Below are 26,077 nucleotides of genomic sequence, written 5' to 3' on the forward strand. Positions count from 1 at the left end.
ACAACTGTCATTTCGCAAAGATAATTTTACAAATGTGGATATAAATGGTTTCAGATACAGAATTGTTTAAAGGGTATTAAAAACCTGTTCTACGAGATAGAAAACCTTGTTTACTCAGGTGCTGCATACCATGAAGTTAACCTTGTTTTCTTTGAGCCTGTTTTATTTGTATATTGTTGAGTGAAGAAAGAGGAACTTCTAAAATCCAGCATAAAATGGGTTCTTTTATTCATAGATTCATAGATATTAAGGTCAGAAGGGACCATTATGATCATCTAGTCTGACCTCTTGCACAATGAAGGCCACAGAATCTCACCCACCCACTCCTGCGATAAACCTTTCACCTATGTCTGAGCTATTGAAGTCCTTAAATCATAGTTTAAAAACTTCAAGGAGCACAGAATCCTCCAGGAAGTGACCTGTGCCGCATGCTACAGAGGAAGGCGAAAAACCTCCAGGGCCTCTTCCAATCTGCCCTGGAGGAAAATTCCTTCCCGACCCCAAATATGGCGATCAGCTGAACCCTGAGCATATGGGCAAGATTCACCAGCCAGATACCCAGGAAAGAATTCTTTGTAGTAACTCAGATCCCACCCCATCTAATATGCCATTGGGCCTATTTACCATGAATATTTAAAGATCAATTAATTGCCAAAATCATGTTATCCAATCATACATTCTCCTCCATAAACTTATCGAGTTTAATCCGCTCGAACCCCCTTCTAAACACAACCAGACTTTCCACTTGCATCTCCAATCCTCGGATCTTTTCCTCCATCAGCTCTATTAGACGGCATTTCATGCAGACAAAACTCTTACCAGGTAGCCCCTCCAGGATCATATACATACCGCAGCTTCCACATCCAGTCATCTTCATTGTGTCTTCCACTACATGGGTCACTCCCACTGCTGTCTCTGTATCTGTCATAGCCTTCTCACCTATATCCTGTTAATTTGGGAAACACAAACCACACCAAAACACCACCACCCACAGCAAAAGCAAACCCCAAACAAGTACCACAATACAAACTCCCACTGAAACTCCCGTTTACAACTCTGTTTGCTGGCTCCTCTGCTGCTGTAGCTGTCTGTGCCGCTGCCTGACTGGCTGGCTACCTGTATAGGACCCCTAGTCAGGGAAGCCCCGCCCCCTAATCAGGGCTCAGCTTCTCTCCCAGCACAAAGCCGCTACAAGCCTCTGCACATACAAATACAAGACCAAATACAAATACCTTCTCCTCCAACAGAACTCCCACTGAAACTCCCCTGTTTACAGCTCTGTTTGCTGGCTCCTGTGCCGCTCTAGCTGTCTGTTGTCTTGTCTTAAATACAAAATGACACCAGGATAATGTTCCAAAAGCATTTATTTTGTCATTTGGGGCCTAGCAGAGGGAACAGCAGAATACAAGTTTGTATAGTTTATTCTCTTACAAAATATTATGTGGTTCAGTTTGCAATTGTGCAACTTCTGGGTTCCTCCTCATTTGCTCTGACAGGCAGGATAATGACTGATTGCCAGCCAGGATTTTTCTGCTGTCTAGTGCTGCTTCTTCTGCCTTTTCCATTTGATTTGTGCCTTAGGGTAACATTTAGGGCAATCCTATGTAACAGTGTGTCAAGGTTCCTTCCCCACTCTGAACTCTAGGGTACAGATGTGGGGACCTGCATGAAAACCGCCTAAGCTTACTTTTACCAGCTTAGGTTAAAACTTCCCCAAGGTACAAACTATTTTACCCTTTGCCCTTGGACTTTCACTGCCACCACCAAACGTTTATCTGGGTTTATTTATTAGGAAAGCATTGTTTGGAAACGTCTTTCCCCCCAAAATCCTCCCAACCCTTGCACCCCACTTCCTGGGGAAGGCTTGGTAAAAATCCTCACCAATTTGCATAGGTGACCACAGACCCAAACCCTTGGATCTTAAGAACAATGAAAAAGCATTCAGTTTCTGAAAAGAAGGATTTTAATAGAAGTAAAAAGTAAAAAAGAATCACCTCTGTAAAATCAGGAGGGTAAATACCTTACAGGGTAATTAGATTCAAAACATAGAGAATCCCTCTAGGCAAAACCTTAAGTTACAAAAAGACACACAGACAGGAATATCCATTCTATTCAGCACAGCTTAATTTCTCAGCCATTTAAAGAAATCATAATCTAACGCATATCTAGCTAGATTAGGTACTAAGTTCTAAGACTCCATTCCTGTTCTGTCCCCGGCAAAAGCATCACACAGACAGACACAGACCCTTTGTTTTTCTCCCTCCTCCCAGCTTTTGAAAGTATCTTGTCTCCTCACTGGTCATTTTGGTCAGGTGCCAGCGAGGTTATCCTAGCTTCTTAACCCTTTACAGGTGAAAGGATTTTTCCTCTGGCCAGGAGGGATTTTTAAAGGTGTTTACCCTTCCCTTTATATTTATGACACAGTGCCTGGCTGCCATGTGTGTCTCAACACAGTGAAGGCTAAAAGCAGGAGGTGGGAACACCTCAACTGTGCCTCTTACAGTACTGTTTTCCAGTGGATGCCTTCAGCATTTTCAGTACTGTCACAGAGGAACCTTCCACACCTCAGTGGAATGAGACAACTCTGAAGCAATTTCTGGAGCTGTAACAAAACTAGTCATTTAAATTGTCCAAAGGGGAGAGAAGCTTATCTTCTGTGGCAGAGATATTCTCCAAAGTAGTAGTGGTGTAAGTTGGGGTTTGTAGCATGGTCTTTAATGCTATGAAAGATAAATCCAGTCTCTCAAGCGAAAGCAAAATAGACAGAAGCTTTCCCCAAGGTATCTTCAGGCTCTGAAAAGAAGGTGCTTCAATATCTTCAGGAGTAAGGGGTCCACTTCTTTTCCCTTAGCCAGTGAAGTGCTTGAGTGCATCAGTGAGTTCTTGGCTATTTAATCTTAATGGGAGGGATTCCACATGTTATCAAAAACATTTTTTGAGTGTTCCCAGGGATTACTCATGGGTTTCTTCCACTTTTTCCTGGTACTTATTTGACCTGAATGCTGTGTAGTTGATGATCATACAGACAACAGCAGGGGTGAAAGTAACCTAAAGGGCTTACTCGTATTCCGGAGTCCTGAGTAGGGGGCAGGGCCTCAACTGGAAGACGCAGGGCCTTTAGAGCCCCGGGCCCTTTAAATTGAGATTTAAAGGGCCCCGGGCCCTTTCAATCATTGCTGGAGCTACCAGCTGCAGAGGCGGTTGTGGAGCCCTGGGCCCTTTAAATCGCCGCCTGAGCCCTGCTGCCAGAGCCCTGGGGTAGCAGCAGCGGCGGGGGGCTCCGGCAGTGATTTAAAGGCCCACAGGCTCCCAGCCGCTGCTACCGCAGTGGAGCCCTGTGCCCTTTAAATTGCCGATGGAGCCCCGGAGGTCCTGGCTGCTGCTGCCACCCCAGGGCTCTGGCGGCGGGGCTCAGGCGGTGATTTAAAGGGCCCTGGGCTCCTGCCGCCGCTACCGCCCCGGGCCCTTTAAATCGCTGTCTGAGCCCTGCTGCCGGAGCTGGCGGAGATTTAAAGGGCCCAGGGCGCTAGCGGCGGCCGGAGTCAGGGACCCTTTAAATCGCTGCTGGAGCCCTGCTGCTGGGAGCCCCAGGCCCTTTAAATTGCCGTCTGGGGAAGCCTGTCCGGTCTGGTGTACTGGATCTTGCTTTCACCGCTGGACAGCAACCACATTCACTAGGTTTATTTCCAGAGCATCATCCATTCTATGTACAGAATGAGGCAACCATCTTGTGGAAGGAAAAAATGCTATGTAATCCATTTAATGAAGGACTGTATCCTTATGAATATGCATAAGGAGGCTTGTAATGGAGTTTACCCAGTCTGGCTTTGGCTTTGCCACAGCCTCATTATCCAGTTCTATCCCAGTTAATCAGAGTTTACACTTGGTGTTTTCTCAATAACCACTCCCATTTTTGGAGTCTGGTTTATTAACATAAATGTCAAAGCACATCTTCCACCCACCCTTTCTAGCTGCCTCAGTGTTTGGTGCAGGGCTCTTATTCCTGTCCCTGTTGAGGCTAGGGTTGCCAGGTGACCAGTTTTTGACTGGAGCGCCCCATTTTTGACCAGAGTGCCCCTCCAAAAATGGACCCTAGCGGCTCTGGTCAGCATTGCTGACTGGGCCATTAAAAGTCTGGTCAGCGGCACAGTGGGGCTAAGGCAGGTTCCCGGAAGCAACGGCATTTTCCCCCTCCAGTTCCTACGTGTAGCGGCAGCTAGGGGGCTCTGCACGCTTCTCCCACCCCAAGTGCCCACTTTGCAGCTCTCATTGGCTGGGAACTGCAGCCTGAGCTGGAGAAAGCTTAGTGCAAATATTTGGCAAATTTAGCTGCCAGAATCTAAGAAGGCTCTACTGTGCATGTACACTGATTTTTTTTTTCTTTCAGACACTGAGATTCTAATGCAATCTTTAGATTCCAACAGAAGGAGCATTACGGAAAACAGAAAATAGTGCAAGACTTGTGATAAAATCACAAGAGTTGGCAACAGTGATAAAAACTAGGATTCGCCAAGGCATAGGTTCCAGACTAATTTTGGTGTGGGAATAGACACAGGAACATATGAACAGTGGAGTTAGTGAAAATTGCATAACCCTATATCTGCCCTTTCACAGTGCAAATGTGCTCTTGTGACTGGTAAGCTAATGAGTGGCTCCTTGAAAGGAAAGTTCTGTTCTTGCTCCCACAGTGATCTCTAACGCAAAGTGTCATAGGATTAGCTCACATGTACAAGGCTGCAGATATGGGTAAGAGCCCCCAGACCCAAGCTTCTGTCCTCTGCTGCAGTGGAACTCAACCAAAGTGCATGAGTATATATGTTCAAGCTTATGGACCTGCCATCGTATGTCCCTATCTCAAATGGCTTATAACCACCTGCAGCATGGAGAACGGTGAGCTACAAAGCAAGAGCAAACACTCTTAAAAATTCAAGTGGGAAAAAAAGTTTTAAAAGTTCAAAACACCAAAAACAGGCAGAAAGTAGCAGGAGAGAAAATGGTAGCAACTATACCAAGGCCTGGTCTCAGGAGACATTGCTGGGATGTGTGTGGTCCTCAACCAGAAAAGGTTGGGAACCACTGAATTAGGCCAAGAAATCAGTTGTAGATTTTGTTAAAACTTTATTCTATCATTGAGTAAGCAATAAGAATTAGAAACAATTGTCACTGAACTGCTTTGAAGCAATGTTTTTGAGCACGGTGTTATTGGCATGGTTTCTGTGGAGATTCTTCTTGTGTTTTTTCTGCCATGGATAATGCTTGAAACCTACATAAGTAAACCAAAGCTATCTTCTAGAGACTCTAGGAAAGCTTTCTGTTGTTACGTTGTGATATTAAACTGTAATTTGTTTCAGCATGAGGGGTGATTAATATTGATATGTGTCTTATTCACTAATCTGATCATTTCTGTTTATAGGAGAGGTCTGCTCACAATTTACATGGCCAATTTGGTAAGTAAACCTTTCTTCTAAGAATAAAATTATATATGGTATTGGAAGTGCATATTATAAATTAATTTTAATAATTTAAGTTAATTGTCTTTTTAAACCTTGACATTTTTTTATTTTCAAAAACTCAAATTATCTTAATGCCAAAAGTTTGACAATTCCTTTTTAAAAGCAAATAATTTCAGAGTAAAGACTGAAACATAATTCACTATATGGTGCTTAGATTCTCTTCTACCTCAGTGCTAAGACAGTGGCTCATTCTATTTACCATATCAACAGCAATTTAATTGTAAAGACATGTAAAGAACTTTGTGTTTGATTTTGTGGATTAGAGTCTAGTCCCTCAAATTCCCTTGCATTTAAATTGTATTTTTAGTTAATTGATTTATATTATATGCTATGACTTAATACACACATTTTACCATGTGGTAATCTCGATATAAAATTGCTGTATAATCCATATTCTCTGTAAAATTCCATTAAACTCAATGATATGTGTGTTCAGTTTATTTAAATAGTGCATTGCAAAGTAAATGTTATAGTAATTTTACTTTAAATGTCTCATGATCATACTGCTCAGAATGATGTGGTTATTCCACAAGCAATATTCAACCTTGGTTTTTCTTTTTTGTGTGATTTTTTTTTAAACTGATTTTTATGAAGAAAAATAACAAAAATTGTTAAAAAGATAATGATTTACAGCTTGTATATGTTCCTGAATACTGTACGCTTGCAGGATCTCCAACAAAATTAGTTTTACACCTTGTCAAAAGTGTACAAATACAAGACAAAGCTATGTAGACATAACACGTGGTGGTGGTGACTTACAGTAATAAAATAGGTTTCAGAGTAGCAGCCGTGTTAGTATGTATCCGCAAAAAGAACAGGAGTACTAGTGGCACCTTAGAGACTAACAAATTTATTAGAGCATAAACTTTCGTGGGCTACAGCCCACTTCATTGGATGCATAGAATGGAACACATATAAAGATTGTGTGTGTGTGTGTGTGTGTGTGTGTGTGTGTGTATATAAGACACACACACACACACACACACACACACACACACACACACACACACATATACAGATAAGTTGGAAGTTACCATACAATTAGCCTCTCACTTTGTATGGTAACTTCCAACTTATCTGTGTGTGTGTGTGTGTGTGTATAATATATATACATATCTTACTAAGGTACATATCTTAGTAAGATAGATATATCTTATGTTTGTGTATATATCTTACTTACACACACACACACACACACGTTGGTAGTTACCATACGTGCGTATATATCTATATCTATCTAATCTATCTATCTATCTCTTACTAAGATAGATATATATACACATACAGATGAGTTGGAAGTTACCATACAAGCTGTGAGAGGCTAATTAGTTAAGATGAGCTACTATCAGCAGGAGAAAAAAACTTTTGTAGTGATAATCAAGATGGCCCATTTAGACAGTTGACAAGAAGGTGTGAGGAAACTTAATTTGATTTTTTCTCCTGCTGATGATAATTCATCTTAACTAATTAGCCTCTCTGTTTGTATGGTAACTTCCAACTTATCTGTATGTATATATGTGTATGTATATATATCTATATATAGATATATATCTTACTATATGTTCCATTCTATGCATCCGATGAAGTGGGCTGTAGCCCACAAAAGCTTATGCTCTAATAAATTTGTTAGTCTCTAAGGTGCCAGTAATATAATAGGAGAAGACATTCATGAATAGGAATTAAAAAGCAAGGAGAGAGGCCTGGGAGGTGTTATCAGGTGAAATAAACATCTGACATTCTTCAAGCAGTCTGAATGTTGTTTTTTTCCCATCCAAATGTATCTGGAAATGGGGGCATATATCTTTGAATTCATATAATTGATCTCAGCAGCAGTAAGTTATTCTTTCTTTGGCTGCTCATTCAGACAGGTCTGAAAACCACTGTTTTCTTACATCTTTGTAAAATCACTTGGTGATCATTGCATCCCTCAAGAACCAAAGTCTCTGTGGTGGAGTTAAACCTGGCCTAGCAGGTAAATATCCTAAAATATAATTTTCAGCATGGGCCTGGCTGCTGAAGTGAAGCACCATTTTAACGCTTGTGTCCACCTCTTTCCAAAGCTGCCTAACTGTTGGACAGGCCCATAGCATAGCTTTATTTTGTTACAGCACCAACAAACATCAGAAGATGCACTTTTATCTTGTGCAACATCTGTAGCGTCCAGTCCACTTTTAAATAAAATCTTTTGTTTTATCAAGCATAGTCTATGATCCAAAGAGGCGTCTTAAACATAACATAGTATGATCTGCCATTGAGATGCTTTTAAGGGTGGTAGTAAATCCTCTTGTAATGCTTTAACAAAGAACTTTAGACTAGTGGAGTTCCTCTTCATTCATAAATCATACATGTAGAGCCTGGGCCTGAAGAGTTCATGAAATATTTCTAAAGTTCCTAAATAGTTCTGGGGCCTCTGGCAGTTCTGTGTGTCCATGCCAAATTGATGTAGTAGTGAATGTCTTCATTGTAAGTGCTGCCACTCAGCTGAGGGTGGCAGTTCATAGTAGTGCTTTGGCATTAGAAAACGGACAAAGCGCTCACTATTGATTAATTGGGAAGCCTGTATGATGCCCCTACTCTGCCATTCCTTCCAAATGATAGGTTTGTTCCTAATTTGCAAATCTGGGTTGCCCTGTATAGGCAATTGTCCACAAAACTAAGGATGTAACTGGTATCTGGTAGCTAGGATAGCCCAGACTTTCATGCAGCAATCACTGTGTCCCTGAAGAGCTGGTTATCCGAGACCACGTTGTTGGTCGTGATGTGAGAAGTTGCTAGAATATAGCAGTTGGATCCAGAAACTAAACATAGGTTTTATATACCACAATATTTGGATTTGGACCAATCTCCAGCCCAGTCTTTCAAAATCCTTTTCTGTGTCTAACCCTAGAATGACTGGGGTTCATCATATTTGACAAAATGTTGATATGGCAATGAAAGCTTATCAGAGCCATAATGGCCTCTGACAAACCCAAATTCTTTTGGGTGTATGATAGAGCCCATAATTTCTCTAGTTTCCTCGCTAAAACTTTTGCCAGTATGCCAATATTTTGACATCACTGTTAACAGGTGAAATTGGCCTATAACTGGAACAAAGTGTGGCATCTACTCCTCTTTCACTAAGGCCATGCTGGTTAAAAAACTGACTTGTTTTAAAGGGGAAGTGAAGGCAGCTGTAATTAGTGTGTATGTGTGCATAAGAAAAGGGAAGCTGATAGAAATGGATATTAATCAGAATATAGGAAATGTAGAAAATTGATAAGAAAGCAAAGGGACACAAGGAGTAATCTATGGCCAGCAGAGTTAAGCACAATAAAAAGGAGTTATTTAAATGTGTTAGGAACTAAATGAATCCTGATGATGGTATTGGTCCATTATCAGATTGAAATGGTAGAATTATGAATAATAATGCAGAAAAGGCAGAAGTGGTCAATAAATATTTCTGTTCCATATTTGGGGAAAAAATAGATGATGCAGTCTCAGCATATGGTAATAACACTTTCCATTCTGCTAGTATCTCTGGAGGATGATAAAAAGAAGCTACTAAAGTTGGACATTTTAAAACCAGCTGGTCCAGATAATTTGCATCCTAGAGTTTTAAAAGCACTAGCTGAGGACCTAAATTTTGGAGCACGGGGAAAGTTCCAGAGGACTGGAAGGAAGCTAACGTGCCAGTTTTTAAAAAGGATAAAAGGAATGACCTGGGTAATTATAGGCCTATCAACCTGACATCAGTCCCTGACAAAAAAAATGAAGTGGCTGATATGGGACTCAACTAATAAAGAATTAAATGAGTGTATTGTAATTAATGCAAATCATCCTGGGTTTATTGAAAATATATCCTGTATATTTGGTATATTTTTTTATGAGTTTATAAATTTGGATGATAAAGGTAATGTTGCTGACATAATGTACTTATAGTCTTTAAGGTGTTTGACTTGGTACCAAATGACATTTTGATTAAAAAACTAAAACAATATAAAATTAACATGGAACACATTAAATGGATTAAATGTTGGCTAACTGATAGATCTCAAATTGTGATTGTAAATAGGGAATCATGAAGTGGGTGTATTTCAGTGCGATCCCACCAGGATTGTTTTTTGGCCCTATGCTATTTAATATTTTTATCCATGACCTGGAAGAGAACAATAAATCATCTCTAAAGATTGCAGATGACACAAAAATTGGGGAAGTGGTAAATAATGAAAAGGACAGGTCACTGATTCAGAGCGATCTAGATCACTTGTTAAACTGAGCGCAAGCAAACAGTATGCGTTTTAATATGACTAAATATAAAAGTATGCATCTAGGAACGAAGAATGTATGCCCTACTTACGTTATGGGGAACTTTTATCCTGGGAAGCAGTGACTTTGAACATTTTTTGGGGGGTGGTGGAGAATAATCTGCTGAACATTACTTACTGTAACTAAAGGTTCTTCGAGATATGTTGTCCCTATCTGTATTCCACTATCCATCCTCCTTCCCCTCTGCTTCAGACTTGACCGCACTGCAGTAAGAGGAGGAACTGGAGTGGGGTCGACCCGCACTGCCCCTTGTACCCTTGGTCAGGAGCATGAGAAGACGTATCGCACATGTGCAGATCAATGGATGTAGCTTGGAAAAATCTTCCAGATTCAGGTGCATGGTATGTATGCACTTCCACGTGTGAAATAAAGATTGGGGCCACACATCTTGAAGAAGCTCCAGTTACAGAAATAACCTCCGCTTTTGTGTAATTTGTAATCCACTAGGAACTTTCCCATCCTACATTAAAGAAAATAGAATAGGTTGCATGCCAAGTTTCCTTTGGAATTTGAACAGTGGACACTAACATTTTTTTTAAACTGGGATTTTTAATAGAATTGTCACAGACCCTTTAACTACATAAGCTAACAGAGCTTTGGCTTCCTAATAAAAGTAATCCAGTCTTGCAAGATTTAACATTTTTCTTCCCTAATTCGAGTAGAATCAACTTGCTCAAGCATCTTGCAGTGGAAGTGTAGATTATAAGATTGGTAATAATTAATAGGAGATGTTATCCATTTGGAAAGAACTTTTCAGGACAGGAGTTCAAAAGGCTTGTTTAAAAAAAATTATAGGAATAACCTAACGATTTTTTGAATTACTAGGCAAACGTTCCTTTAAAAAAAAATGTAGCATTTGGTCTGCGTCACATTAGTTTTTAAGCTCTATACCACAAAGATGTCTGAGAAGGATACAACAGAGAAGTTAAGTAGTGCAACAACATTTAATGGAGACTGTTTGGAACCATGAACCTTCTCTAGGATGTGATGGTTTGGGATTAAGAATTCTAATCACAAATCTGGATGTACTTTGAACAACAGTAAAATCAGAATAACAGGGCCCCTGCTTCATCAACTCTGTTTAACTGTTATATATATATGTGTGTGTGTATAGTGTGTGTGTGTATATGTATATATAATATGATTAATGTTCTCTTGGTTGTGTTACTTTGCTATAATAAAACAGTTTTATATGCTTGGTGAGCTTTACTGATAGTAAATTTAGATCTTCATTAGTTTATAGTCTTAATACACTTATATTTAGGATTGAGAGAATATCCTATTCTGGAGACTTGTAAAGTTTAATATTTAATGACAACACTTAGGTTTGAGAACTGAAACATGATTTATCTTAAGTGAATTACTAAGCAGTGCAATTGTTTAGCAGAAGTAAAATGGGAAATTATATATTGAGCTTTCTTGCACTTTGGTCAGAAGCAATATAAAAAAATGAATAAAGACTAATTCCATATTTTATTAATTCATTACATCTTTCTTATGTGATTAATAAAATGGGAACAATAATATTAATTATTTCTCATAGGACTGTTATGTTTATCCTAGGCAGATGTTTTATGGACAAAGTATTTATATAAATGGTGCTTCAGACCTTGCTAAAATCAGTATTTTGGTCTGAGCTGTCATTTTTGTTTTACTTTATAGAGGTTTTTGTACATTGCTACATACATAAATTTGTCCAGTTTTAGAAATGAGAGATGGGTAGTGCTAGATTTTCTAGATGTTATAACAATTACTTTGCCTACTGCTGCAGTGAGTTTGTGTTTTGAATTCTGAGACCATTTCTATCATTGATAACCAGGTGCAACTGATCATAATCCCATTGGCAGAACTGGACTGTCTGTGTTCAGAGAACAAACCTAATCTACAATATGGGTGTAGTGATATTTATCTACCTCACAGGGGTGATTAATGTGATGTTTAACAATTAGGGTAGCGAAATTCAGCAAATTGTTAAGGCCAATGAAAGAGATTGGAACAGAACTCCTGCTTCCTAGCCTTATGCTCACTTTAGTAAGAAGAGACACATTTAGTAAGCCTGGTGTTTGCTAGAAATATTTGGTCAAGGGGCCTGGCAAGTTAGGAGTAGTTCAGTGGTGAGCTAAACTAACTAGCTGCACTTTTTTATACTAACATAGAATGCCAGCTTGATAAATAAGTTATTTCAGGGGAGAAAAAATTGACTATTTAAAGGTGCTTTCTCAGTTTTACTTCAGCAGTTACCAGTCTAGCTTAACAGACAAGGTCATGAGCTCTGTTTTCTAATGTGTTACATCGGGAGCTATATTTTTCTTACTGGGTTTTTAGAAGTAACTAAGAATTAGAAATAAACAAAGGACAAGATTATGTAGAATTTTATTTTTGATAATCAGAATCTAAAATCAATCAACAACCTCACTGGAAATCAGTGCAAAGATTTTACAAGTAAAGTAATATGGTTAGATCTAAAGTTGCTGAGAATGTGGGAGTCAGAATCTTGAACCAGTTGCAATATATGAATCAACATTTCTGTAATACCAAGGAAGAGAGTGTTACAGTGGTTGGTCCTGGAGGCCACCCAGACACATACAAGCCTTTCCAGTTCTATTTTGGATTGCACATGTTGAAGTCAAGACATTTCTAAGATGGTAAATGAAGTATTGCAATTGATCCTCTAAGGATAATTTGGGATCAAAGGGACCCCCAAGATTCCAACAAGAGGTGGAAAATGAAACATAATCACCAAAGTTGTTTTTGGCTGAAAAGGTAGAAAATATTAATAGATAAGGGAGGCCAATTAATAAGACACATGGCTGTTAGATTTCAAAAAGTTATGTCATAATGTATTGTGAACTAGGAAAACATTCAGCATTAGTAGAAATTGCTGTTAAGTAGAAGACTGCATATCTTCAAATTAATTTTAGGTGGTGAGAAGGAAAAACATACTTAGAACTTGTAGAAGGAATGTTCTATATTAAAGACAAAGGGATAGAATGTCAAGATAAATAAAAGACTAATCCTGCTTAGGACCAACTTGATATATTGGCTATTGGGGAAATATACACTTTCTATAAAACACACAGCTATTCTTAACATTGGAAAGCTAACCAAAAGAAGTGGGTTAGCTAGCACCCATTGCTCAACCAGTGTAACTATAAAAAGTGCATAAATTAAACAACGTTGACTTTCTCTCTTTTCCCCTTTATCCCTTATACCACCTCTGTGTATCTTATCTGAAATTTAGTCTGTAAACTCCTTGAGTTGTGAACCTATAATTGTTTGTATTTTTTAAGTATCATGTGCACTTATTATATGGTGCTGTACTCCTAATAAACTTTTAATTTTTAAAGTGCTCTACAAAGATTAAATCTCACAAGATGCCTTTGATGTAGACAAGTTTTTCCCAATTTTAGAGGCGGGGAAGCTGAGAAACAGATTTGTAAGGGACACAGATCTGAGTATCATGGATCTGAGTCAGTTGCAGAGCCATTATTAGCTCTCAAGATTCCTGGGTTTGTCAGACCACTAGATTATGCCTTCAGTCTTATTTTTAAACAGGCTCAGAAGTGTATGAACATAGGAGAGCATCAGACTCTAAACCTAAGGACTCCATGGTATTGTGTAAACGTTTCCCCCTTCAGTCATTGCTTACCCTTTATCATTTACCTAGCTTCAAAAACATATGCCTTAAAGAGTAAGACCCATTCTCTACCCTAAAGAACGTAGACAAAGAAAGCAATAATTAATAATTTATTTTTGAAGCATTCTTTTTGCAGCTGTCCCATTAGCCCCGCCCACCAAGATGTTTAGGGTCAAGTTCTGACACCTTTATTTCCATGGGGAAGAAACTTAACTGAGTTACAATGTTTTTATTATGGGACAGATTCTGACACTCTTCCTTTTGTAATTTCTTAAACAACATTAAAACACTATTTAAAACACCCTCATTAAAATTAAATAAAAGAAAATTGAGGGATTATGATGTAGAAACATGAGGATAAAAAGACACCAGGAAAAAAGACTGTAGGCTGTTTTGGGCAGGGTTGATTCAGTGGTTAGGGCACTCACCTAGGGCTTTGGAGACCAGGGTTCAATTTCGTGCTCTGCCATAGACTTCCTGTGTGACCTTGGATATATCACTTAGCCTCTCTGTGCCTCAGTTCCACATCAGTAAAATGGGGGATAATAATTCTTCCCTACCTCAGGGTGTGTTGTGAGGATAAATATATGAAAGATTGTGAAGTTCCTCGAGATCTACTGATGAAATGAGCTGTATGAGCTAGGTATTAGTATATTCTGATCGTGCTACATGTAGTACAATGGGGTCCTGAGATGGTGGGGCTTTAGGCATTACCACGATATAAATGTTAACGAATAAAGATCAATGTGGGGCAAACGACTGTCATTCAAAAAAACTACAATGTTGAGCAGAGGTGGACTGAGGTGGATTTCACTAGGGCAGTGGGTTTCACAGTATTTCCTCCTGACCTTACTTCCAGTGGTTAGTTCCAAAGATCAAAGGGCAACAATAAATATTTAAGAGCTGATTCTTAGACGTACTGCACTCCCTTTGTGCTGCCCAGGCAGCGCGAAGGGAGCGGAAACCTCTGCAAGTCCTTGCTCAGACTTCCTCCAGCATGGGGGGAATAGAGGATGCTGTGCTGTCTCCTGTGCCTCCCTCCCTGCAATCCTTCATTCAGGGGGACAGTTTGGAGTGTTCTGCTGGGGGGCTGTTGTCAACTGGCACAAGTTAGAGCAGCCCCCAAGCTATCCTCTTTTTTTCCTTTTCATGGGTTGCCCTTGGTGGTTGGGTGGGAGTCTACCTCTCTAGTGTTCTACATAGTGCTGGACATCCCGCGTCTGACCCTGATTTTTTGAGTGATGGGATGGTTCTGCAGCCTCATGTCTCAACCCCCAGCCTAATAGGGCTGTGCATGTGCAGTGCTCGAAGCTCAGCCATATGAGATGTTTCCTTGAGTCTGCAAGGGAATGGGGAGGTGTCTTGTCCCTAAGTCTGCTGTGGGTATGATTGCTCTGCAGAGATTGTAGGAATGGAGGGTTCAGTAAAACCCCAGGGGAAAAGTCCAGTGGCAGAGACCTGGACACTGGAACCCCTGAAAGGACAGTGATCACTGCTGCACTAAGATCTCATTCCTGTCAGATGATCCACAGAGGCGCTCTGCATGGGCACACGGGTCAGCATGCCTTGCAGGATTGGGGCCCAGGCTTGTAATGCTCATTTTTCCTCATTTTGAGAGTCACTGCCCCTCATTTTGGAGTGGGGGGGTTGTCAGAGGGAAGCCATCCCTTGCTAGGCTCTCTCCTGGGCTTAGGCAGAGCCAGTCAAGCTCCTTCCTGTTTTTCTGGGGGCCTTGCACAGTCCTATAAGTCAGGCATTGGAGCAACCAGTGTTACTTTCCTTGCTTCTCTTTGATGCAACAAGAGGCCAACAGGGAGCTTCTGAGTAGGTGCAGCAGGGAAGAGACAACAGCTGCTTAGAGCACTCCTGGCTAACATCAGAGGTGCCCCCCTGGATTACGGGGGAAGTTTCTGGAGTCTGTTGCGGAAGCGGTGGCTCAGGTAACACATTTTCAATTTTATAATTAAATCAAATTTCTTAAGTCACCCTAAAGGGCCACAGGTTAAATACCACGAGGCTTCAGCATTAGTTAATTCAGCCGGACAAAGAAGATGCAACCCAGTGAGGTGTGAGGAAAATGAGGGAAATAAGACACCTAGAAGAAATTTGATTGACAGTAGAGAGGAGACTCTTAGACAAGTGGAAGACTATGCCAGTCGTAGGTAGCAGTGTTAGGGAAGCCATGATTTAGAGAATGAAAGGATATGAATGGAGCAGTCAGAAGAAAAGGAGATGAGGATGTGAAACTTGAATTTGATGGAAGCTATTGAAAGAGGGTTGATATGACAGATGAGGAAGATGAATTTAGCATTGGCATTTTGGACAAACAATGGCGGAGAGGTGAGAACTGGGGAGGGTCAGAAAGGCGTCTGTTGCTATCCAGGTGGAGCACAGAGTGGACTAGTGTTGGAGATAAAGGATGAATTTTGCTGAAATTGAAGTGGAAGAAGTGACATAATTTAGCGAGACGCCATATGCTAGAAGAGGATGTAGACAAAAATGTAATTGAGGCTGAGAGTCTGAGTGATGGAAAGGATAGTGGAGTTGTCAGTAATAAGCTGGAAAATAGTTACAAGGAAGGATGACTAGTTCAAGCTTTCTTTCTCCAAACTGAAGTGCTGATGATGGGGCATGTGGTGATAACTGGATCTACAAATTTACCCAAATTGTGAGCTCAATTGTAGGAAGTGAGTGAAAGTTCATAAAAATACACAGTCCCTATAACAATAAATGTTGATGAGAAAAGGTGCAAAAGGGAGACAGAGTGAATTAGTCCAAACAGAAAGGCCTATTGATATAATTCAGTGACTATATTAAAATTAAGCCTGGTAAATGAGAAGTGTGTGACCAGAAAACAATGAACCAAAATTGGCATTTCGGAAATGAGGTGTAATTGGAGGACAAAATAATGAGGGGATGGGTTGTTCCACTTATCACTTCTTTTTAAAAGAAAAGACTTTTGGGGGAGGGAAGGAGGGAAATTAAGAAGCAGCTGCCTGCCAGCACCCATTGTCATGAGTATTACATTCATGGGTGCCACCCTTTGTCTCCTGGAACCACAGGATCCACCATGACATTGGGTCTTTGCTGTCTTGATCCTCAGAGATGTCCTGACCAGATGGGGCCAGAGAGAGGGACCAAATAACATCATCACCTCCGCTGGTTCTGGCTGAATTCAGATATGAGACTTAGTCATGTCATCGTCTCTGTGTTTTCTTTTTCTTCCCGACCTTATTTGTTCTCCTTTTTCTCTTCTGTCTAATAAATGTCTGGCTTAGCTAGCCCACACTGCTGGTGAGCCTGTGACCAAAAAGTCATTCCCTAAACACCCTGACACTGGTACAAGTTTTGCCAGGTTTCAAAGTGTCTGGTAAGACCATGTGCTGTGCCTGTGCTTTTCTAGCAGCGAGGTTGCAAGTGAGATTCAACGCCAGAGACCTAAACTGCATTTTCTATCTTTGCTGTTCTTTTTTTGTTCCTTTTTATCTGTGTTTGTCTTGTTTTGTTTTCTAGGATTTGGGATTGGACTTGAGCAAAAATAGCTCCAGTTCATTTCAGTTAACTTGTACTCTTTTCCGCTGAAAGGATAGCTATTATAATTTAAGTGACTATCAAATAAAGGGGGTATCCTTTGAAAAACAGCTAAAGGGAAAGGGAACAATGAATTGTTAAAATGTAAGCTTTATTTAATACTTCAAGCACTTCAACGTTTTTTTCCTTCTTTTCTATATCTTCAATAAAAGGTTAAACAAAATGAATGATGTATTTGCCATGGTACTAAGCAGGTTGAGGTGTCTGTATACCAAACCCTGAACCTTGTTTAAAACTGTTTAATGTTGGACAGTTACAGGGTCATGTTAACACATTTGACACACATCTTCGGGCTCATATGTTTCATAATACAACAAACATCCAGTAGGAGATGTTCAGGAGAGAATTCTCAGTTGATACTAGGCTGAATTCAGCCCACCAATGAGCAGCTGTTTAACTTGTAACCATTCCCTTGAGACAGCCAGCTTCCTATGTCTATACTGCTCTTTTTACTCAAATCTACTTAAGCAACAGTTAAAGCTACTTCTAAAATATTTATCTTGTTAAAATGAAATACATAACACAGAAGAGATTCAGCAAATACCTTCTAATAAATGTTCCACAGCTTTCTATATGTCATAAAAAACAAGGGACAGTGAGTGGTTACTGTTTAACATACTCTGAAAGTCCAAGCAAATGCATTGTTCTTTGATTGCATAAGTGGACCAAGTGTGTGTTCATTTGAAATTATGGCCATTTCAATCACTCAGTGAAAAAGAGGGACAGTCAGTTGCATTCCTAAGGCTTTGACACATGAAATATTTGGTCTACCTGTGTGCCAGACTCCTGAAGCCTGGATTAAAAATGAGTTCCTCAGGGTATACTGGAAAAGTAAGTTTTAATATAGTCACATACTTCTTTCCAGATGCTTAAAATTTTCGAGTACTGTTGCCCCAGCACATCGAAATATTCCTAAATCTTCAGGTTTTCCAATACTTTACCAAAAATTGGGCTAATTTAAGATGCATGGTATACTTAAGTAGCAAAGATAAGCTGTATATTTGGTATAATGTTGTAAAAGTGTATGTTAATAAAAAGGCATACATCCTATGAAAGAGAGGGAGAATGAGAATATATGAATAAGGTGGGAGGCCTTTTTCTCTTGAATACACTGATTTGGCATTTAGAAGACATGGCACCTGATCCTTTGCTTCTACTCTGGCAGTATTCCCACTGAAGTCCAGGAGTAAAGGCAATGCAAGGTCAAAACAACAGGAAAAAAAGTGTATTTAGGTTTACTAATATATTTTAAAGTTTTCAGCAGTACCAAAGTCCCCCTGAGAAAATGGGTGGTTTTTTTCTTACATAACTAAATTTTTGGCTATGTTTTTCTCACATTATTTATAATGGTAACATTTTACAAGTACTGTGAAGAAAAATAATTTCTCATTATTGTTAGTGCTCTGGCCAACATTTTCTTAAAGTGTTGTAATGTTTCCAAAATAATCTCCTATGGTTTAAATGAATTAGGAAACACTGCCATAGACAATTTCTGCTGTGTGATTATTTATGTAATGTTTTATCTGCGATGGAGCATAACTTTTCAAGGTATCTGTCAACATGGATCCCACCCATTGTGTGCATGCACCAGAGATTGTAATTTTTTATCCAGAAGTGTCTGCTGGGTTTGTACATGCACCCTGCATGCCTTTGTGCTCTTTCCTCCAAGCATAAAGGGTTGGGCAATTCCAACTACTACTCAGTTCCTTCTTACTGCTCATGGCAGCCAGGCAGAACATAGTTGTTAGAATATTTTCTGGCTACCCTGTGATGAGGAAGAACACCTCCTATTGAATATTACTCTTCTGCTTTCCGCTAGTGCTCTGACCTCAGGCTCTTGGGGCCAAAGAGAGCTCAGAGAGCAAACAGAGGGTCAGAGAGTGAGGTGCAGGTCTCCTCAGATCAGTGAGCTTCCCCTACTCACCATAGAAGAAAAGAGCACTGCTCAAAGCCTAGCACTCAAATTGATCTCCCTTTTGGGTACCATCTAAAAAAGAAATCTGAGTAGTCATTCTCTGGACGTTTCTGCTGCTAAGATGGCACCGCAGACTTCCTTTGCCTTGGTACTGCTCCATACCAGTCAAAGTCGGTCACCAGTTTCCAGCCTTCTGGAGCACTGACCTTGGTACAGTCTATGTCTACCATTTTGATGTTGACTAGACACAAGAGAACTTCTTTGGCGCTGCCTTTGATATCGCTCATTCTATACTGGTTCCTTTGCTACTGCTGTCTTCAGTGCCATCTCTCTCTGTGCTGGCTGGCTACCTTCTACAGCATTGAGGGATTCGACGATTACTTCAGAGCCTGAATCTCCACGTCTGAATCTGAATGTCACTTTTGGTAGCAGCCTCAAAGCTCTATTCACCACTGGAACTCGGTACCAGTCATGAAGATCTCCTTACATCCTGCTATGTCCTGTCATGTACATTAGCCCTCTAGTTTTTGGCTACCTCATTATAAGCAGCTACTGACACAGCTGCAAGATCCATGGCTTTTGGTGTCACAATACAGAGAACCTTTTCACTGGTTGTGTTCAGTGTCATAAATGAAGTCCAGATGACAATAGAGGACTTATCTTTTTGAAGGACATGATTGATTTTGCTGAAAGACCAATGAAACATTAAATTCATTGAAGGACTCAAGATCAAGTCTTTGGTTTTTAAGTCTCTCTACCCCAAAACATAGGAGAAACCAATTGAAACCTCAGGTGACTTGAAGACACAGACCATCCTGTTCTTATTTCTATAATCAGTAACCTACAGAATCTTTTAGAAAGAGGCCATGACATCAAAAAAGAAGGGTTTTGCTTCTTCAATTGATATCTCAGCCTGCATGTAGCCAAAATCAGTAAAATTTTTTTGCTGTAGTTGCGTGCTTTGGACTAATCTGTAAGAATCTCTTCTCTCCCTTTGGCACCTGCCTTTCGTTTTTCCAGAAATGCTTGTAGTAGAAATCCTGTGCTCCTGGATGTCATTCAGAAAGGCTGTCATCCAGTTTCAGTCCCTGTTTCTTCCCTATCCTCAACACTGTCCCTCTTGAGACTCTTTTCATGAATGCCCACTTCAAAAGGAGGTAGATTCTCCTAATTCACCTGAATACAATAGAATGAGTGATCAAGGGCAGAGAATTCTATTTCCTGTACTTCCTAAATCCAAAGAAGTGGTGGTGGTGAACTATCCTAGTCTCAGGCATCACAACAAATTTATTTTTTGCATCAAGTTACAGTTGGTAATTCTTACTTCCATAATTCCTTCCCTAAATACCATGGATTACTTCATAACTTTCAACTTACCGCTTATTTTCATGTATCAGATACTTCCTGTTAGCTGCATCTAATTTTTTTGGTGGTAGGTGCACATTGTTAATTTAGAGTGCTTTTGTTTGGTTTCTCCCCTGCCAAAAGCTCTTCAAATCAGAGGAAATGAACTTAGTTTTTTGACCTTGAAGCCAAGCGAGGAAGAGAGTCTGCCACAGCAAATTAATTCTAACTCCTACCCAACTGACAGAGTTAATTGGAGCAGTCTTCAATTTAAGAATGGCAAGAGCCTTTATTCCTCAACAGATTTTGTACTATTCAGCTCTTCAGGCTCATCCTGTTACTTCAGTGAAAGTCTGTGGTTACTTGGCCATGTGGCTTCATGCATTTTCTTAGCATCACATGCCAGATTTTGCCTCAGACCCTTTCAGGAGTGGATAAGTCAATCTATGAACCAAGCAGGTGCAGTATGAACTTGTAAGTGACAGTTTCTGCATGAGTCTTGTTGTTTCAAAGCTCTGTGCACTGGATGTTCTGAGTGCATTAACTTATTACCTGCATAGGTTGAATCAGTTTTGTAGGTCACCCAGACCAATGTAGCTTTTGGAGGAAAGCACTAAGGTCAAGCCATTTCCTCATAAAGGCTCTTCAAATGAATCTTCAAATTTCTACCCAAGGTGGTTTCCAAATTCCACCTCAGTTATCCCATACATTTACCTACCTTCTTCCTCAAGATTCTAATGAGGAAAGAAGGCTTCTCTCGTTAGATGTTCGCAGGGTGTTGGCCTTTTATCTTGAGGAAAGCCATTTTGGAAATATCCTAAGCTTTTTCTAGCCATAGTGGAGAGAGTCAAAGGGCAAGCCATTTCCACTGAGAGAATCTCAAAGTGTGCCTCTGGGTGCATTACGTTCTGCTATCGGTTATTGGGATGATCACCACTTGAAGGGCCCATTCTGTGAGAGTGCAAGCAACAACTATGCCGCACTCCACAACATGCCCCTTGCAGACATATACAAGGCAGCCAGGTGGAGTTTGGTACACATCTTTTCCATACACTGTGCTCTAATGCATAATTCCATAACAGATATGTCACTCAGAACAGCAGTCTCCTGTTCCACAGTCTCCTCGCACCATCCTCTCACATAAGTGTACTACTTGTTACTCACTTTCAGTAGAATACAATAGGGACCATGACTTGAAGAAGAAAACAAAGTTACTTATCTGTAACTAGAGATTCTTCAAGATGTGTGCTCCCTATCTGTATTCCAAACCCACCTTCCTTCCCTCTGCTGTGGATCTAACAGATCTGCAGTAGAGAAGGAAATGGAGACTCCAGTGGCCCACTGCACAATTTATTGCCTCGGGTGAAAGCATGCAGGACGTATACATGGACTGCTGAAGAGTACTATTTTCAAAAGCTCCAGCTGTGGGCGTGTGGTGCATGCGCATAACCCTTCTGTTGTATTAGAGAGGGACCACACACCTCAAAGAACCTCCAGTTACATGCAAGTAACCTCGTTTTTCCAGGATCTCATAGAGGAAGGCAAAATGGTTGCCAGTTGATGCAGCTGATGCATCTTCCAGGGCATTGGCTACTGCCATCATGGTGCACAGGGAATCATGGGTCCATTATTTGAGGTTTCCCAGGGAAGTCCAGAACACTTCTGAGGACCTTCCCTTTGATGAGACTCATCTGTTTAATCAGAAGATGTCCTTAACATTTTAAAGGACTGCAGGGTACCCTCCTCTCCCTGGGAATGTATATACTTTCCCCGAAGAGAAAATTCCACCAGCAACAGTATAAGCCTAAACTGATGGCTCAGTATTTCTTCCACCAGAGATCTTTTGAGCCATCCCATGAGAAGCAAAGAGCGCAGAAGACCCACTTCCTCACACCTTCTGCAGTGGATTCCTCATTCCACTCCCTCGACTAAATACTGTTTTTTATGGGAGCCTGGGAGCTGCAGAACACCAAGTCCAACACCTTCCGACTCCCACACACCCTTGGGGGGGGTCATCTAGCACCCTTTTTCAGTACCCAAGGTGCCATAACAATGGACAAATGGGTGCTCAGTCATCCATTCTGGCTCTATGATAGAGTTTGCGTCCTTCCCCTCTCCAAAATCCTTTTCCCCACCCCTTCTCGGGGATCATTCTCACAGGAAGTGGAATCTCTCTTACAGTGAGGATTGATAGAGCGGGTTCCTCTTCACTAGCAAGGGAGGGGTTGCCTGCATTCTTCCCAAAACTGTGTGCATCCTCAGAAGAAATAAAGCTCTATTCCCTTGATGTTCGGTGAGCCTTAGCTTTTTACCTGCAGAGAATGAAAACAGGAAACCCCCTAGACTATTTGTCTCCAGAGCAGAAAGGGTCAGGTTATATCCTCTCAAAGAATCTTGAAATGGATCTTGACCTGTAATTTGATCTATCATACCTATTGCATTGGTTGAAGTGCTTCTGCTTGATATTTGTAAGGCAGTTATGTGATGCACAGTTAACACATTTGCTAGACTCTTTGATTTGGTACAGGACTCCTCTGATGCATCTTTTTGGAACAGCAGTCCTTCATTCAGCTCTGCCATCTATGCCCTCACATGCTCCTCCTTTTTTGAGTACTGCTTGTCCACAGTGGAGTACACATAGGGACCAGCCCTCAAAAAAAAAAAAAAAGTTACTTACCTTACAGTAATTCTTCGATATGGGTAGTCCTATCTGTAGTACATTTCCTGCCCTCCTTCCCCTCTGCTTCAGATCTTCTCTGATTCAGAGTGGAGAAGGGACTGGAGAAGCAGTTGATCCTCCTCACCCTTTATCTTCTCGGTTGGAGATACAAAGTGAGACAGGGCCCATGTGTGCACTAACGAACACTGTTTTCAAAATTCTCCATGGGCGCATGTGTACATCACATCCATACCCACAGTGAAACACAGATAGAGACCACACATCTTGAAGAACCTCCAGTTACATAAGGTAAGTAACTTCTCTTTCTTACATTTCTTAGTTGTTACAGTGCTTCTTACTTGTGTGTTGTGTGTGTGGTGGTGGTGGTGGGGGGGAAGGAGGGTGTTTGTGGTGGTTGTGTGTTTTTATTGTAACTATTTTATATAATGTATTTTTTTGGTCAGGAGCCAGAGCAGAAGTTGAAAGCACCAACCAGAGGATTAATGATGAAAAGTTAGTCAAAAAGGGAGTTTTGAGTAGGGATTAGAAGTAGGAAAGTGTTACTTGGTTACAGGAAGAAGGAAGCTGTTTTGGGCCTACCCCATTCTACTGTATTTGAGTCAAATGCTCTGAGCATGCTCAATGGTGCAGAAACGTCCAAGAAGAACAGTGCTGTTGCTGACTGTAGAGAAGATGGAAGGGTTACTAGCGAAGTTTAAAAAAAAGAAAAAAAAGGAAAAGAAAAGAAAAAGTTTGTGGTAAGAGGACAGGTTTTTTTTTTTTTTTTTTTTTTTTTTTTTTTAAGTAGGATTACACTAGTAGGTTGCCTAGCAAAAGGAAGGTGGTAGAATGGAATTTTTCTCAAGAGGCTGATGAAATTACTCATAATTTGGAAGGTCAAAAGAAGCAGAGCCTCTTTCTGCACAACAGCAATACTTGTTTCACAGAGCTACACCACAGATAAGTAAATGGAGAAAAATGTATCTCCATTCCTTTTGACTGAGTCATTGGAGTTTGCTGTTGTGACTTTGCAAGGAAAGGTATTGTATGATCATTTCCAAATCCCTTGCTTAAAAATCAAATGCAGATGTTTTAAAGTAATGGGAGACCAAGCATGTTTTACATTAGTCAATAAAGACTCAACACACTTTCCAAAAATTATATTTTGGAATTCAAAATTAGGAGCCCTAAATGGGGGTAGTTATGTACTTTACACATACCGTGTTTTGTTGAATAGGCAGTTGGGCAAACAAAACAGGCATTGAAATAAACTGCTACTCTTAAGTATAAAAATGACATAAAACTCATATTGAAGGAGAAGTAGATTAAAGTCCTATTTTCTTTTGAGTGGATTATAATATGAACTAATTTGATTAACTGAATGCTTAACATAATCATATTACAGATAATGGATAGGATTCTGAAACTTAAGGTCATTGTCACTACCACCACAGTAAATCTTTTAAAGGCAAGTTTTAAAATTAGGAGTCATGTGATACTGAAGCATTGCTGATGTCTTCACTTTTAAATCATACTGTAATAAAGTTAGATCCTGGCAGCTGGCGTTCTTGCGGATTGACATGGCTAATTGTTTTTGGCATGTTAGCCCCAGGAAACCTCATCTATCACTTCAGCACAGGAAGCTTGGCAAGAGCCAGGGAAAACATTTAATACATTGTCTCTTGCTTTTTATGTAAGGCTGCTTTGCCATTTTGAACTTTCCTGTGTAACTCTTTAAAAGCTTGATACTACAGTATTTTAGTTTGAAATTTATTTAATCCGTTTACATTTATTTTTCCCCACAGTGAGCAAATAAGGAAAGATTTGGCATTTGGTAATTAACAAATATATAGATATTAACTATAATTAATAATTGAAAGTGATTATCCAGACAAAGCTTTTCCTTAGTAATGGATCAGAAATTGAATATTTAGTTTTACACTCGAAAAATATTAATTTCCAAGGAAAATTATATCCTTTTTGTAGAAGTCGACTATTGAGAATCCTGTGAATAACACAGACAAAAGCAATGTTATTATTCACATTGTGAAAAAATCTTGGGCAGACAACAATTCTAATTAGAGTATGACTATGAACAGTGATTGTGTAAAGCAAAGTTCTGGTTGTATAGAGAGGAAGGATAGGGCAGTGGTTCGATTACTAGCCTAGGACTTGAGAGACCCGAGTTGAAGTCTGTGCTCCACCACAGACTTCCTGTGTGATCTTGGTCAAGTCATTTAGCCTCTTTGTGCCTCAGTTCCCCATCTCTAAAATAGTGATAGTAGTACTATCACTCCCCACAAAGGTGTTCTGAGGTAAATACATTAAAAGATTGTGGGGTCATAAGAAAGAGCTTTTTGGTAATGCACCAATGATGTCTCACTGGGAAGAAGAGAACACCTCTGTTTTCTATAATATTAAAGGCTTAAATGAAAAGAAAATAGTAAAAAGCATTTCCCCCTGTTCTCCTTTTCCTCTCTGGGGCTGATTCACTGTTGCCTAGCACCTTATATAGTTACTTATACTACTGAAAGTGGGTGTAAAATGCTACCATTTTGATTTGGTAGCATTTTATACAATTACTGTTCCCATGGCATGTACTTTAATCATTTGTCAGATTGCTGTTAATGTTTTGGGTCTCTAACGATCAGATTGTTGGCTGGTATCTTTTGGATCACACAATTTTTCTTGTTCTGTTGAAGCTCTAGTTTTGGAATTTGAAGATTGTCCCTTGTCAGTCTCAACAATCTGTATGTGTACTAGATTTCCTTTGAATATTTTGTATCTTCCTCTGAATATTGACAAGTTTTGAAAGTGATCAATTGAATCTGCTGCCTGGGCTGTTTACCTGAGGCATGATTATAACTGACAGGGAATTAGTATCCCTTTCAAAAATGAGTTCTGGTAATGGGACCATGCTCCCAGAGTAGTCACTAGTATGCTTCAATGTGGTCACAGTGCAGTGGGTTTGCACCTGATGTATTCGGTTTTTCCGTTTGGAAAAAATCCAATTCTTACCAACTTTTGAAGTGCCGAATTTCCTGAGCATCCTCAGTCCTGCTCTGTGTTTCTTTGCCCACAGCCACTGCCATAGCTCTCAGAACTGCAGTGAT

The 26,077-nt window shown here is 40.1% G+C and overlaps 1 protein-coding gene across 1 annotated transcript in view; it reads left to right on the forward strand.

Moving 5' to 3' along the window:
• Positions 1 to 26,077, forward strand: part of TMEM135 (transmembrane protein 135) — a 364,456-nt gene that overhangs the window by 78,233 nt on the left and 260,146 nt on the right. Inside the window, exon 4 of the mRNA XM_074956363.1 lies at positions 5,414 to 5,447. Within this exon, the coding sequence (XP_074812464.1) occupies positions 5,414 to 5,447 (34 nt within the window). The remainder of the gene's footprint in view (positions 1 to 5,413; positions 5,448 to 26,077) is intronic.

Source organism: Natator depressus, chromosome 1 (genome assembly GCF_965152275.1).
Source record: "Natator depressus isolate rNatDep1 chromosome 1, rNatDep2.hap1, whole genome shotgun sequence".
Lineage (NCBI taxonomy): Eukaryota > Metazoa > Chordata > Testudines > Cheloniidae > Natator > Natator depressus.